General features: G+C 57.2%; 1 protein-coding gene across 5 annotated transcripts in view; it reads right to left on the reverse strand.

Annotated features, from left to right (window-relative positions):
- Positions 1-15,554, reverse strand: part of ZC3H7B (zinc finger CCCH-type containing 7B) — a 52,427-nt gene that overhangs the window by 10,225 nt on the left and 26,648 nt on the right. For 3 of the 5 annotated variants that reach the window (XM_080811973.1, XM_080811972.1, XM_080811970.1), the window contains exons 6-14: positions 13,641-13,721; positions 12,749-12,805; positions 7,977-8,019; positions 6,994-7,187; positions 6,102-6,423; positions 5,168-5,256; positions 4,246-4,345; positions 2,700-2,861; positions 504-709 (exon numbers count right to left, since the gene is read on the reverse strand). In XM_080811973.1, coding sequence (XP_080668099.1) covers positions 504-709; positions 2,700-2,861; positions 4,246-4,345; positions 5,168-5,256; positions 6,102-6,423; positions 6,994-7,187; positions 7,977-8,019; positions 12,749-12,805; positions 13,641-13,721 — 1,254 coding nt within the window. The remainder of the gene's footprint in view (positions 1-503; positions 710-2,699; positions 2,862-4,245; positions 4,346-5,167; positions 5,257-6,101; positions 6,424-6,993; positions 7,188-7,976; positions 8,020-12,748; positions 12,806-13,640; positions 13,722-15,554) is intronic. The other 2 variants (XM_080811974.1, XM_080811971.1) reach the window with 1 other exon arrangement.

Consider the following 15,554-nt stretch of genomic DNA (forward strand, 5'->3'; position numbering starts at 1 on the left):
CGATCAGGCAGGGAGGCTGGGGGCCGGCTGGGTCTGCTGTGGCAGCTCTGGGGAAGGAATTTACAACTTGGCGGAGCCGCTGGGATCAGAGCTGAACCTTAGAGCATCCAAGATATGGGAACACAGGGAGGGCGCTCCAGGGAGAGGGGACGGCCTGGATACAGGCAGGCAAGTGGGCAGGGAGACGTGCTGGGCATCGGAGCCAGCACAGCTGGACAAGGAGGTGTGGGGAGGGCGAGTACCTCCGGCGCCTCACGCCCAGCATGGCCTCTGATGGCCATCCGGAAAGAGCGGGCAGGACTCTCTTTCTTTTCTTTAGCAAGACAGGGTCCTGTGCGCCTTTCTGGCAGTCCAAGGACCTACTGATTCTCAAGTCAGGCCTCCCAAACTGCCAGGTGCCAGGACTGACATCTGATAACAAGGCCCTCCGGGGAGCCCCTCCCCAGTGCCATCTGTGCCATCGACTGTGGGGTGGCAGGCAAGTGGGACGGGGGTGCGGGTACCTCACAGAGGAAAGTGAAGATGCCCTGGTGCTCCTTAAGGAGCTTGGCGATGGTGAGGCTGCCGCGCTTGACGCCCCCCAGCGGGTCAAAGAGAAGGTCACGGTTGAGGGTGCCCTTCCGCTCCTCTGTCCACACGTCGATCTCCTCCTGATGGTAGGCGAAGGTGCAGTTATCCCCGTACTTACAGTCCTGCTTGTTAATCATGTCTGCAAAGAGGCAACAGGACACACGTTCTGCCAGGCGGGACGGTAGCCCGCAGAGCCCCCAGGACCTCTGCTGCAGCAGGCGGGACTAAGGCTCATCTCCACTGTGGCGGGGGGCGGCGGGCCTGCTGCTCGGGACTCGGGTGGGGCCAAGTGACATAGCCAGGGAAAGCCCTTCCCAGGCCAGGTCCCTTCTCCGCTCTACACCTATGCTGAGGGCAGTGCCTGCCTTTTCCATCCACCAAGCATGCGGTCACCCCACCCTACCACCCCACAAAGCTGCCTTCTGGGGGTCAGGCAGGATGAGAGGTAGGATGAAGGGCTTTGCAGATGAATACCAGCCTCGAAATAAACACACAGTGTTTTATTCTCATTATGCACCAGGAAAATACCCCTGGTTAAGGGCCTGGGCCTTGGAACCTGGCAGACTTGGGCTGGGATTCCCTGTTACTCCTCAGCTGTCTGTCCCATAAACAGAGAACATTGGGTTGTTCTGCGGATTAGGTGAAATAATTAATAAAACCCCTGGGGACCAAGGGCGCCTGGCTGGCTCAATCAGTAGAGCATGTAACTCTTGATCTTGGTGCCGGGAGTCCAAACCCCACGCTGGGTGTGGAACCTACTTTAAAACAAAAAGCATGGGGTGCCTGGGTGTTTCAGGCATTAAGGGTCTGCCTTCAGCTCAGGTCATGATTCCAGGGTCCTGGGTTCAAGCCCCACATCAGGCTCTTTACTCGGCAGGAAGCCTGCTTCTCCCTCTCCCTCTCCCATTCTCCCTGCTTGTGTTCCCTTTCTGGCTGTCTCTCTGTCGAATAAATCTTAAAATAAATAAATAAATAAAACAAACAAATAAAAAAAACAGAACAAAAAAACAAAAAAACCCCAGGGGACCAGGGAGTTGGGAGGGCGGCAGGCTCACAATCCAGAGCCCTGCCATCTCCTGGTGGCGGAAACGGTTTTTCTTTCTCTCCCCTGCTCACACTCTAAGTCTGCCCTGCCCCACCCTTCTGCCAGGCTGCTGGCACACAAGGACAAGGGAGCCAATGGACAGACGGTCACCACCGGCTGCTCTGTGCCCGAACCAGCTCTGCACTGGGCGGGGAACCCCGTATGGAATGGCTTCCCAAGATCTGGGGGCCACTTGATCAAGTTCAAGATCAAGGTCCAGTGTGCAAAGGAGACCAGGTTTCTGGGTGTTTGCAGAGTGGTTACAGACGGGGGACTTGTAAGCCTCGGAGAGTATGGACTTCATCTACACTGGCCAGGGGAGGGCTGACTGAGGCCTTCAAGCCCAGAAGCGACATGTCCTTCCTTAAGATCCTGCTGGGAGGACAGGGAGCTGATCCAGAGAGCCCAGGGCTACTGCCTCTGGCTGGGTTGAGGGACAAAGGCGGAGCCTCCTGAAGCCTCAGCTTCCCAGCCCTGAGTTGTGAGGACGCGTGATGGTGGGTACAGAAGGGCGACACTAAGTGCCTAGCGATGTCGTGACTATTTGTAGAGAGCCGTGAAGACTGCTCCAAGATGCTTGCTTGGGAAATCGAAGTCGGCAAGCAAGGTACCTGACAAACATCCATTAAATACCGGCCATGTCGACGTGAGCCAGAAGTGAGGACAACAGCAACACAATAACATTTAAAAGCTAATATTTATCAATCCGTTTACTCTACTATGTACCAGTCCTATGTGCTTTACGTGGCTTCTCCCCACATCCTTCCCACAATCCTTCGGGACCCTGCAGCCGTGACAGCAACGACTCTCCACGGACCGCCAGGCCCTCACACTCAGTAGGGGCTTTAGGTGGAATGGAACATCTCGAATGTTCTCCCCCAGTCTGTGGAGCTGTCAAGACAGGGCCTAGATGCTCATTCTGCTGTGCGATGACTCCTGGATGAACGTCCTCCTCCGCCCGCCGGTGAGGAAGGGCAGAGCCAGGGCTGGGCGTGAGAGGAGCGAGGCCCCGGCCGCACTGCCGGCCCCCGCCGCAGCCACCCACCTTTGCACAGGTAGTAGGAGCCCACAAAGCTGGTCTTGGTGGGCCGGGGCCGGATCCGCTTCCAGGTCTGGTCCTCGGAGCTCCGGAGCCGGCCAAGCAGGATGTCCCGCTTACACTTGTGTTCAAGGCCCTCTCGGTAGGTGTAGTCGCCCGCCTTGGGCCCTGAGGGGACACGTGGACAGGGACAGATTTCAGGTGGAGGGCTGACGGGTGACAGCTGACAGGCCCAAGCAGTGAGACTTGGACCCTTGCCTAAAAACCTACCACCATCAGCTGGGCCTCCTTTCCTCGCCAAGTGCTCCCTAGAGACAGGGGGCCCCTCCAAGGACCCCTTTCTAGCACCCACCTGCCTTGCATCACCCCTCGGACTCTCCAGGGAGCCAGACTTTTCAGTGTTTCTCTAGAAGGAATGAGGAAGACAGCACCTGGCAGAGAGCAGGCCCGTCCCTTTCTTATCCTACCTGGAAGGGCGCTGCTCGAATTCACGCTCCCAGCTCTGCTCCGGCCAAGTCTCTGACCCAGGGCCTCCTTCCCACTGACAGCGGGGAAATAGCCCCGCGAGGACACCATGTGACCTGCCTGTGCCAGCACCAGCTGCGCAGTTCACAGGGCGTGAGAGGCCGCGGGTGTGCGGACTGGGGAGGCAGCCTGAGGTCCGTGTGAGGAAGGACTTTATCACGGGCGCAGCCATCCAGCAAGATGGCGCCCTGCTCCCCACCCGTGCAGGTCCATGGGCGCTTTGCTGGAAGGACTCTCAGGGGGTGACGTGCATGTGGCCGGGGGTGAAGGGGAAGGTCCTGCAGTGTGTGGACAACAACTGGACAGCCTCTGAGGTCCTGTCAACTCATACCCCTGAGACGGAGAATTCTAGACTGCTAAGACTTTTAAACTTGGCCTCCCAAAATAATATTGCACTAAAACGTCCGGGATTCTGGCAAATGAGTCTCAGACTAGAATTCTAAGATTCCAGGTGTGCTGAAAACTGTCTCCCAGCATTGGGCATCTACTGTGAATGGCTTCTGTCACCTCCCTTGGATCTGGCAGATGGGAATCTAGGAACTACATTTCCCAGACTCCTTTGCCTCCAGGCCAGGTTTGTATCCACACAGGGAGATGCTCTCATGGGAGAAGTGGACAGTGAAGCGGAGGTGGCACGAGGTGTGGGCTAACGTGTTCCTGCCGCAGCCAGCTGGACGCCACCCCATGGCCAGGCAGCAGCCTCTGGGCTGTGGGAGGCTGTGAGGCAGCAGCCCCTGACCCCCGTGTGAGAGCGGCACAACTCAGCTCTGGTCCTGGGCTTGTGAAGGAGCAGCCTAGAGGCTGGGGAGACTCCCAGCTTCTGCTCCTCTAGCCTTTGTGGCAATTTTGAAAGCCCCAGAACCCCATGTCCTACACCTTCCCCCAACTCCCCACCTGCTTAAAATACACAGAGGGGCTCCTGTTTTCCCCTGACTGGCACACTCGGGCTCTGTCACCCCGGGAAGCTATTCTGGATTCCCAGTATCTCTGGGTGGAGGGGTAGAGGAATATGAAGGCATCACATTACCTGTTTTGGGGTAGCAGAGCTGGCAGGCCTGCTTGAACTCGTGGGTGGCAGCCAAGGGGTTCTTGATGAGCAAGGCGGTGTTGGGCATGGAGGGCTCTGGCTGTGACAGGAGGAGGTTGGCCGTCTTGGGCACCGGACCCTGGCTGGAGCCACTGTAGCCAGCCTGGGCACCAGAGGTTGGGGGGGCTCTATGACCCCCCCCCCCATCCTACCCAAGAGCAGAACTGTAGCCCAGGACCCACCCCTTTCTCCTACCCTCCTGGCCAGGGAATTCTTTATATAAGGAAATTCCTTTTAACATGATCCAAGAATCTGTAACATTGGGATTGAACTCGCTTTGAGGGAGTGCATGGGTGACACTAATCTTGGCCCAGAACCTTCCCTTGAGCAAAAGCCTAACATGAAAGCAGAGAAACAGGAATGGCCCCAGCTGGGGCCTGTGCACACCCCCTCCCCACTCCCAGCCTCTATTTCCCAAGCCCCCAGGGCATCAGCAGATGGGGGAAAAAGGCAAGACCCAGAGAGGTTAGGTTACTTCCCCAGGGCCACACAGCTAGTGTCTAGGCTGAGGCCAGAGTGCGGAGGGCAGACTGCCTGCTACCTGCCCAAGGGCTCTCCTAAACAGAATGAGATGAGTCCCGAGAATAGGGATGTTACTAACCCTGGAGAAGTTACTTAAGCCCTGAGCCTCAGTGTCCTCTTCTGTCAGACAAGGGGTGGGCCGTGCCCTCAGCTCACCCTCCCAGCATGCAGCTCAGTTTGGAAGGGCTAGGCAGAGGCCATTCTGAGGGTGCCTCTCCTTGGGGGGTGCAGGACCCCATCCCATGCGGAAGGCTCACCTCCACTCTGGAGCCCATACCCACTTCCCTGCCACCCGAGAGGGCACAGGGTACCTGGTCACAGATCTGCACCAAGCACTCACCGAGGGGGCTGGTTTCTGAGTACCACTTGGGGGACGATGGTCCTGTGAGTTGGTTTCCTCTGGGCAAGAAGACACAGGGGTCACCCGCCCTGCCCCAAAGGGATGAGAAATTCTCTGAGGACTTTCTCCTAGGCATTTCTAACTTGTCGAAACCACCCAGGCCACACAGCCTCTACTGTTTGTGCTGATCTCCTGACCCTACCCTCAGGGCCACTGCCCAGGGACAGAGCAGTGTCCCAGCCTGAGCATGAGCAGCCCGTCTTACACCTGCCGTGGCCCCCGTTGCCCCCGGAAGAAAGCCCAAGCTCTCAGCGTGGCTCAAAGGTCCTCTGACACCAGCTTCAGCTCTTCAAGGCCCCCAACGCACCCTCCCCTCTTGCTGACGACTCTCCTCATCGGCCAGTCCCTCGGTCATGCAAGCCTGTGTCATCTGCTCCCCCTGACAGCAAGGACCTTCTCCTTTAAGACCTCCCTCAGCCATCAGCGACTTGAGGAAGTCTCCCTTTGGCTCCTGTGGCCTCGTGAATCCCCCTGAGCCACGAGTGGCCTGAGCCAGGTCCGAGCGTCTGAAAGCTGGTCCTGCGAGGGCCCTGACAGCTCTGCTTCCTCTCTGGGCCCCTGGCAACCCCAGAGCCCCAGAAGGCTGGCCAGAGAGCACTATACTGCAAGTCCAGAGTCCTGGCCTCGCCCAGCTCCACTGTCTGGTCTTGAACAAGACAGCCAGCCCCTCTGGCCTCAGCCCCACACTGGGCTGAACACTGCAGGAGACAAGGCAACTAAGAGGCGGTGGCCCTGAACCACGATGGGGACAGAGGGCCTGGACCTCGGCTGAACTGAGTGGTGATCCCAGCTCTGCCTCCCAGAGACTGGAGATGCCGTGGTACTCTGAAAACTGCCAAGGGGGTGGGGGTGCCCGTGCCCACCCAGGCCTCACCCACAAAGGAGTTGGGCTTGTCCAGGGCACCACGGGTTGAGCCAAAGCTGTCAAGGGCATCCAAGCGCGTATCCGAGTATGGCAGCAGGTCGAGGGAGTCCAGCGCCGAGCCTGGGGGGTCGAGGGCATCCAGCACAGAGGCAGCCAGCTTCTTGGAGGGGTCCATGACGAGGCCGAAGGAGGCCGGGGGCAGGGGGCTGGAGACGGGGATGGAGCCACCCACTACAGGTGGCAGCAGTGGGGTCCCACCGGGGAACACGGGTATCAGCTGGGGCAACTCGCTGGGCACGCCGCTGCCAGGCAGGCCACCCTGGACCAGGGACTGTGAGGTGAGGAACAGAAGGAGGTGTTGGAGGAGAACTTGACCACCCTGGCCTGGGCAGAGGCAGGCTCCCCAGGCCCCAGGCAGGCCAACCCTCTGTGCCTCAGCCCTGACCCATCCCACGAGTGGAGCCAGGGATCTTCACGGTCCCTCTGGTTGTGCAGTCTTTTTTTTTTTTTTTTTTAAGATTTTATTTATTCACTTGAGAGAGAGAGAAAGAGAGAGAGAGAGAGCGCACAAGCAGGGGGAGAGGCAGAAGGAGAGGGAGAAGCAGGCTCCCCACTGAGCCGGGAGCCTGATGCGGGGCTCGATCCCAGGACCTGGAGATCATGACCCGAGCTGAGGGCAGACGCTTAACCATCTGAGCCCCCCAGGCACCCCATGGTTGTGCGTTCTATAGAGCTTCATGTTTGTATCCCAAGCAGGTCCCTTCCCCCCCTCAGGCCTCAGTTTCTCCAACTGTGACATGGAGATGGGACCCTCCCAGCTTGTGGGACAGGAGGATGAATATGCTGGGGTCCAGGCTGGGGGAGGGGCTCCGGGGCACAGAAGGGCGGCGACTCGGCTCACCAGTGAGTCCAGGAGGGTGTCCAGCTCCGGCCCAAAGACATCCCCGTCAGAAAAGTCGTCCAGGCTCTCAGTGCCAGGGAGGGCCCTGCTGCTGCTGTCCAGGGGGGCCAGCAGGTCCAGAACGTGAGGGAACAGGGGCATCGTGGGGGTAGAGGGGAGGGGGGCCGGGGAGCCTCGCAGGTCCACGTAGCAGTCTGTGGATGCGAGGGTGGGGTCAGTAGCCACAGGGGCTCCTGCTCGGCAGTGGGGGGAGGTGCTCTGGGGCTCCAGGGTCCTCGCACAGCACCTTCCCTCCTTTCCGAGCTCCTGTCAGGAGCCCTGCCTGCGCTGGCCTGACTTGGGGGCTGGAGGCTCAGTCACCAGAAGGAAGGTCACCGCAGACCAGGACAGGGTCCTTCGGTCCTGTGTTATCTCTCGAATGGACCTGGCTCAGGTCCTGAATATCCTACCTGGGGAGAAGCGACGCCTGTTCTAAGGGTCACTTGTCACTCTTCCTGGAAGCCAGTGAGGAAAAGAAGGGGACTCCCAGTTGGGGGAGGGGCTGGCTTGGGGTGGGGGACACGAGATCAGCGCTGCCCTACGGTGTGGCCAACCCCCACCCTCTCCTCCCCGAGAGGGAGTGTGGTTTCCTAGACCCGCTATTTATTTTCATGCTTAAGGGGGTTGCTAGGGCAGGGAGCCTTCAGCCCTCAGGCTGAGCCCTCCCTGGGGACCTGTCCCTGCCCTGAGCCCTCAGATCAGGGACACTACCTGTTTCTTTCTTTCTTTCTTTCTTTTTTTTTTTTTTTAACAGTTTATTTAATTTATTTGACACAGAGAGAGAGATCACAAGTAGGCAGAGAGGCAGGCAGAGAGAGAGGGGGAAGAAGGCTCCCTGTCAAGCAGAGAGCCCGATGCGGGGCTTGATCCCAGGACCCTGAGACCATGACCTGAGCCCAAGGCAGAGGCTTAACCCTCTGAGCCACCCAGGCACCCCACACTACCTGTTTCGATGTCATCTATGGAGCCCAATCCATTGGAAGTTCCCTGGGGAGAGGAAGGACACAGAGGGTCAGGCAGACACGGGCCGGGAAGGCCACGGTGCCCGCCCCACCCCCACCCTGTGGCTATTGCTGGAATGAAACCCAGGGCTGGACGGGCAGGAGCCAGGAGGCAGGGGGAGCAGGGATAGACAAGCCTCACATGTGCCCCTTGCTGGAGGGGTACCCTGCGAAGAAAGAGCTATAACCTCTGAGCCTCAGTTTCCTTGCCCATCACAGGATAGGGTCCATACCCTGGGGAGGGTGATTGGCTTTTACCCAGCCGTGCCCTGCATGGATAGCTTGCAGCTCAAAGACAAAAGTGCCAAACGGGAATCACCAGTGTCCCCTGCCCCAATCATAGCCCCAGGCTGAAGGAGTCCAGGTAGGATCCCACTGCCCCCCCATGCACCGGCTGTTGGAGGGAAAGCGGGGCTGCAGCTTGCTCTGGGGCGTGGCCAAGTTCCTCACCCTCCCTGGGCCTGCTCCCTTACCCGTAGATTAAGGACGGTACAGTCACCCACCTTCTAGAACTGTTACAAGTTTGAAATCACTTGACATGTGCATAGAACTTAGGAAGTGCTTTCTGCCTGTCAAGATGTTGGCCTGGAGGGACTCGCGCGCGGCATCTCCCCTGCCTCATGTCCCCCTCTGGCTGTGGCCTGAGTCATTCCTCAATCCTGGCACATCCTCCCCTTCTCGGAGTCCTGCACAGTCCTGCTGAAGTCCTCCTTCCCTGGCTGGCCCCCGGGTGACCCCATGTCCTCTGCGTGCCCTCCGAGGGCGGCAGGGGGACCGGAGCCTCCCTGCTCGCCATCCTGTCCCAGGGACCCTGCTCGCCATCCTGTCCTATGGACCCGCAGCAGTGCTGACAGCAACAAGACGGATTCGGGGTCCTGCCTTCTGCCAGGCTGGGCCTGCACCTCACTGCCCAGTGAGCTCAACCCTTGGTCCAGGCGTCCTCAGTGTTGTCCTCCCCCCCCCCGCCAAGTGCAAGGAGGAGATGTCGGTCCAGGGGCCCGGGGAAGCTGCCACTCCTGGGCCAGAAAAGGGCTTGTCTGACTTGGGACTCAGGAGTCGGCCCCGACCCCAGCCCTAGCCCTGTGCACCCCCTACCCCCACCCGCACAGAACACTCCTCACGCCCTGGAGCCTGGCCCTGGCTTGGCAAAGATGGGCAGTTCAGTGTCTCTGGTGTGTTTGCTGCCGTGCCGGGTCAGAGCTGCTGCTGTCACATGAGGCCGGAAGGAGAGGCCAGATGAACGATGCTAGGGAAAGCCGTGCATCTCCCTGCCCAGGGTGTCTAGGGCTCCCCGGGCCCCTTACCCACCACCCAGCTCTAGCCTATCTTGCTAGGCTCATCTGTCCCTGCCTTTCCCTGCTAGGGACACCCACATAGCAGGTAACTGGCTGCTGGCTTCCCTGCCTGCCTTCACGTCGTCTACACAAGCACCCCGGGAACTGAGTACAATCACCTCTGTTTCACAGAGAGGAACCCAAAGCTCCAAGTCAAATCATTTCCTTTAGGTTATGCCACCAGTTTGCAGAGACCTGACCTGTCTGCCTCCAAAGGGGTGCCGAGCGGAGGCACAGAACGGAGGAACCCACCGTCCTGCTCTCCGAGGAGCCTGTCGCAGAGCCCGGCAGAAATGCACACACACACACTGCCTGGTGCGTGAGCAGGAGGGGAGGCCGGAGAGGGGTGTCGGAACTCGACTGCTGGGGAGCCTGAATGCCAGGCAAGAGGATCCAGAGTTGATTACTTTTAAACAGACACTTTTATTAATAACCACGGAGGGTCCCTATACTAGGGAGAGACCTAGAGGCCTGTCTGTCAGAGTTCATCTTGAGGGTACAGGAAGGGGAGGCTAGCCCTAGTGGCATGCGGCTTTAACCAGGGCAGTCACTGTGGGCAGGGAAAGAAGCAGGAACATCTCATCACATACCCAACCAGGGTCACCCCAGCACAGTCCTGTAAGGCGCTGTTATAACACTATCAGCAGAAAACAACAATAGGGAGCCCCTATTTCTTCAGCTCTAGGAATAAGGCAGGAGCTCTTGATATCTAGGAAGTCTGAATAAGATCATCCTGAAATGACTTCCTGCCTCCCTATCACCTCTGGCGAGAGGAAAGAGGAGCCCTGCGTCCCAGCCTCTAGCTACCATGGCCTCCTGGCTATTGTCCCCACACACTGGGCACATGCCTGCCTCAGGGCCTTTGCACTCACCATTCCCCTTGCCTCCTCCCCCAGACCTCCTCAAGGCACATCCCTCATCTGCAGGTCTTCGCTCCAGTGTCTCCTTCTCATTGAGGCCTTCCTTGCTCACTGTTTAAAACTGCAACCCCTCCCAACTGCCCCAGCATTCCCCAGCCAACCATCTCCACAGCACTGATCACTTTTTGTTTGTTGTCTCCTCCAGTTGCGCTGTAAGTTCTATGAAGGTGGGGCTCCTTGGCTATTTCTCCCTCCGTTGCCTATCCAGTGCCTCGATCAACTCTATACTGGGCGCATAGGAGCCCTCAATAAATCTCTTCTGAATTAATGAACAGAATCAATATTCTTCCCCTCCAGTGCCTTCCCAACACTCCTGTGATGAAGACTCAGCTCCTCCCCAGGGGCAAGGTGGTCTGGCTTCTATCTACTGTTCTAGCCCCACTAGGGTCCTGCCTCCCTTCCACTTGGTCCCTCCCACTCTCTTAGCTCCTCCTAGCCTCAGGGCCTTTGCACATCCCTCCCCTGTCTGAAATGCAGCTTTACCACCACACCGTGCCCCTGCCTACTCCTCAACCTTCAGGTCTCATTTGAAAGGTCACTGATGCCCAATCTAAATCAGGCCTCCCTATTCCAGTGGCCCGTGGCTCCCCACACTTTGCCTTTACAGCTCTCAGGATGGTCTGTAACCAGAAATTACCACGCTAGTATCCATTCACCCTGGACTTGAGTGCTTTGAAGGCAGGAACCACAAATGTTTTGTTTACTATGTACCTAGCCCTAGGCTCAGTGGACTCACACAAGTCATCTAACTCGTTGGGCCTTGGTTTCTTCTTTGTAATAGGGGTCAGTAGTACTCTTTTAAGGCATTGCGAAGTTATTTACAATTCTCCAGTCACTCATTCACTGCTATGGTCTGAATATTTGCCAGATGTTCAACATACATCAAATTCATATGTTGAAATCCTACCCCCTAAGGGGACAGTATTAAGAGTGGGGCCTTTGGGAGATGATTAGGTCATGTGGGTGAAGCACTCTTGAACGGGATTAGCACCCTTACAAAAGAGACCCCAGGGAGCTCCCTCACCCCTTCCACCATGTGAGGTTATAGCTAAAAGGTGCCATCTGTGAACCAGGACGCGGGTCCTCACCAGATACCGAATATGCCAGCACCTTGACCTTGGACTTTCCAGTCTCCAGAACTGTGAGAAATTAATTTCTGTTGTTTATAAGACGCCCAGTCCATGGCATTTGGTTAGACCAAATGTGTTTTTTGTTTGTGTTTGCTTTTCAGCATCCAACATACGCCAGGCCCCCAAATTTCTGGTTACAATCCACGAGTAATGCTACACAGACAGAGCCATATCTGCCTCCCTGGGCACCTACAAGTCCCCAAGTTCAAGGATGTGCCTGCCTGACTCAGCTATGCCCCAGTACCCAGCCCAGGGCCAAAAAAGGGTTCCCTGGGAATGAATGAAAGCCTTGTAACACCCGGAAGCAGACAGGCCTGCCCCTGCCTCGCTGTACGATGTCTGCCAAGTCCCATCCTTGCTCTGTACCTCAGTCTCCCCTTACGTACAACAAGGAGGCAGGACCCCAGCCTCCATCAGTGCTCCAAGGGCCTGTCCCTTGTCTTCCAGAAAGCCTCAAAGTCCACCTGAGCATGCGTGGTGAGCAATGGGCGTGTCCAGTGTGTGTGCAGGGTCCTGCCCCGCCCCCAGGATGAGCCGGGTTTGTACGAGGGTCTTGGCCCTGGGAGTGGGGACATCCAAAAGCTAGGATAATGCTGACTGCTCCTCGTGGCTCCCGCGGGTGCTACACTTCACAGGGTCTGCTCCCTTGTTCCAGCCAAGGGACAGAACACCCTCATTTCACAGGTTTGAAATCCGAGGCTCAGAGGTAAAGGTTCTGCTCAAGAACAGCTCACACAGCAGCAGGCTGGGCTCGTCCCCATGGGACCCCAGGTCTGAGCTCTGCCCCCCATTTCTGTGTGTCTCCCCAGCAGCCACCTGGGCGGGGGTACCAGGAAGGGCCTCAGTGGGGGTGTGTGCTGTAGCTGGGTCCTGGAAATGGAAAGGCAGAGAAAGTGGGCAGAGGGAGGACATTAGAGACCTAGAGGCTGAGATGCAGAAAGGCCACTGGAGAGGAAAGCAACGGCGGCAGGGAGGGCGAGGAAGCCAAAAGGTCATCGGACTAGGCCACCCACCCGCCAACAGCGGCCACAGCCTGTCCCCACCCTTTGGCCCTGTGGTCCCAGGAGGCCGATCTTAGGAGGTGTGCTGTGAGTCCCGAGAGCTATCTGTGAGTCTGGCCCAGGTCTATGTGGTCAGTCACCCCGTCTTCCCAGGGCTGGTGTCTGGCTCACAGACTGTCTTAGACTAGGACAGATCGAGCCCAGCCCTTCAGTGTGATGGCTCTGAACCCACTGCTGGGGTCGTCATGCCCAGAGAGTGAATCCGAAGCTCTCGGGACAGGTTGGTACTGGAGGCAGGGAGGGGGCTGGGGCTCCTGCCCCCCATCCTACCTGATCTGCCACGCCAGCCGCAGTGCCATTACTGAGCAGAGAAAATGTTTCCAGTTCCTGCAGAGATTAGAGAAGTGGGGACAGATGAAGACTCTGGAAAGATGCTCCGGGTCCCATCAGCCGGGGGAGCAGAGGGGCCCCAACACGGGCTGCTGAGGTTCTATAGGCCCCTACAGGGTCCTACCCTAAGGCTCCCTGCCCCTAGGCTGGCCCAAAGTTACCTGCCCTGTCTCGGGGTCAGACTAGGGCATTTTCTTCCTGTAACTGGGACCAGGGCAGAGGACGTCCACATACATGCTCCTACTGTGTGGCAGGCACCACATCAAACACTCTTTCCTTGTGATCCTCCCACGAACCCCCCGAGGCGGGCATAAGGGTCCTGATGTTCCAGATGCAGAAACCCCAGGGTAGAGAGAACTAAGTTGCTCAAGGTCACAAATGACCCTAGAGCCATTACCTCTCCCCCATGCAGTTTTGCGATATAAAATATGCCAAGTGAATAAACGTGGATCTCAAAGAGCCACACAGATGCCCATGTCTCCAGGACGCACCCCACAGCGGTTATTTGAGAACACAAGGCCGGAGGACACCAGTGTCAACTCAGGCCATCTCTGGGTGTTTAAATCAGCCAGGGCAAGGGAGGGAACAGGTTTTAGCAGCTGGCGTCTAAGGCGAACTGCACGCTTTGGCTGTTCTCTCCTTTCCCAGAAGGTACTGGACGTCGGTCCAGGGCTTTCGGCCAACAGAGAGAGAAGATCACCTGTTGTCAATCCCCTCTGTTCTGGGCCGGCCCTGGCCGCCCTCACCCACTTCTGCCCGAAGGTGCCTGGTCCTCCTTCAGACCTCCCCATCTCCACCCTGGCCCACCCTCAGTGCCCAGAGCCCACCTTACCTGGGGCCTCTTATATGCTTTCCGAACTCGAAGCCCAAGCTTCTGAGCCAACTCCTGACCAAGCTGAGTTACGCTTTCATCCTGGAGTGACAAGACACAGGGTGCAGTGGGTTAGTCTCTCCGGAGACCCTGAGCAGCCCTCCCGGGGCCACGGTGGGGGATGTGTGTGGGGCGGGGAGGGATGTCCACTGTTACCCCATGTTACTGACAAGGGGGTGAGGCCCCAGGAGGGGTCACTGGCTACCCAGGTCACACAGCGTACATGGTGGGGCTGACCCAGAACTCAGGCTTCCCTTTGTCCTTTTACTGTGGGGAAGGGAAAGGAATAATTTTTTATTTTGGAATTTAAGATGATCTTTTTATTTCTAAACCTCAGCAAGCAGTAGTGTTACTGTAGAGGGCTGAAATGCTACAGAGAGAGCAAGTGCTCCTCAGGATCACCCCCATCCCGACCCCTACCCCAGGCTCTTCCCCAGAGGGAACGTGCCTCATGCTCTGATCTGTTTCCCTACGTATCTTTTCTAGAAATTTACATATGTCCCTATGGACCTAGAAAGGATGCTCGGTTTTGCTTTGTGAGGATTTTCTCCCTTTTTTTTTTTTTTTACATAAGTGAGATCATATTGTACCTATTGTTCTACAACTGGCTTCTTCCACCACGCAATGTCTTAGAACTCTTTGCAAGAGAGGACATGTGGGTGGTGCCCAGGCCCATAGGAGCGAGAATGTGGGAAGTCTGGAACATGGCGGGCCCACGGTTAGTGCTCAGTAACAGCACCCAACTTTCCTCCCCCCTCCAAGGCTGTATTACTGCGTGCACATTATGTGGCAGGCAAGGGCGAGGAGTCAGGGACACCACGGTCACAGGGAAGACAGCCCGGGCCTCATGGAGGCTCCAGTCCAGTGGGGAACACCAACCATAAACAAAGGAACGGTAACTATGGTCCAGGCACCAAAGGGGCAACAAGGATGTTGTAAGAACCTGTGCCTTTGTCCATCTCCCTACCTGATGAGCTCCTGGATCCCAGGGCCAGAGTTGTAGTCATCTCTGGTCCCCAGCACCCAGCACAGAGCAGAGCTCAGCCAGCATTTGCCAACAAAGACTGGAAAATGGGGGAGTCCCCCAACTCAGAGTCAGAAGTCCACATCTGGGAACTTTCCTCAGGCAAGTGAGCGGCCTTGCTGGGCTCCAGCAGCCTCACCATACAGTAGGGCAAATGCCCCCCTGCCTGCCCATGCACAGTAGACATGAGACTCAGATGTGGAGCGGCTAGAAAATGCTGTACAGCTCAGGGACTACTGTCGTTAGAAAGGATCTTAATTGTGAACTGAACTGAATTGGAGGGGAGCCTGGGTGGCTCAGTGGGTTAAGCCTCTGCCTTCAGCTCAGGTCATGATCCCAGGGTCCTGGGATCAAGTCCCGCATCCGCTCCTTGCTCTGTGGGGAGCCTACTTCTCCCTATGCCTGCCACTCCCCCTGCTTGTGCTCGCTCACTCACTCTCCCTTACAAAGAAATAAATAAAATCTTTAAACTGAATTGGTGAAGCATGAGTAATAAACAAAAAGTATCGGAAGAGTGAATGTTTTCTGGACTCACTGTGCCTGGCCATTGTGCCAACTGCCTTATATGATTTTCGGATTCTGTTCTCATAGCCTGATCGTGCATGGCGTATTGTCACCCCCCCCTTTTTTTTTTTAAGATTTTATTTATTTATTTGACAGAGAGAGATCACAAGCAGGCAGAGAGGCAGGCAGAAAGAGAGAGAGAGGAGGAAGCAGGCTCCCCGCTGAGCAGAGTCCGATGCGGGGCTCAATCCCAGGACCCCGGGATCACGACCTGAGCCGAATGCAGAGGCTTCAACCCACTGAGCCACCCAGGCGCCCCTGTCACCCCCTTTTGACAGGGGGTACAA

The sequence above is a fragment of the Martes martes genome (assembly GCF_963455335.1).
Source record: "Martes martes genome assembly, chromosome: 8".
Lineage (NCBI taxonomy): Eukaryota > Metazoa > Chordata > Mammalia > Carnivora > Mustelidae > Martes > Martes martes.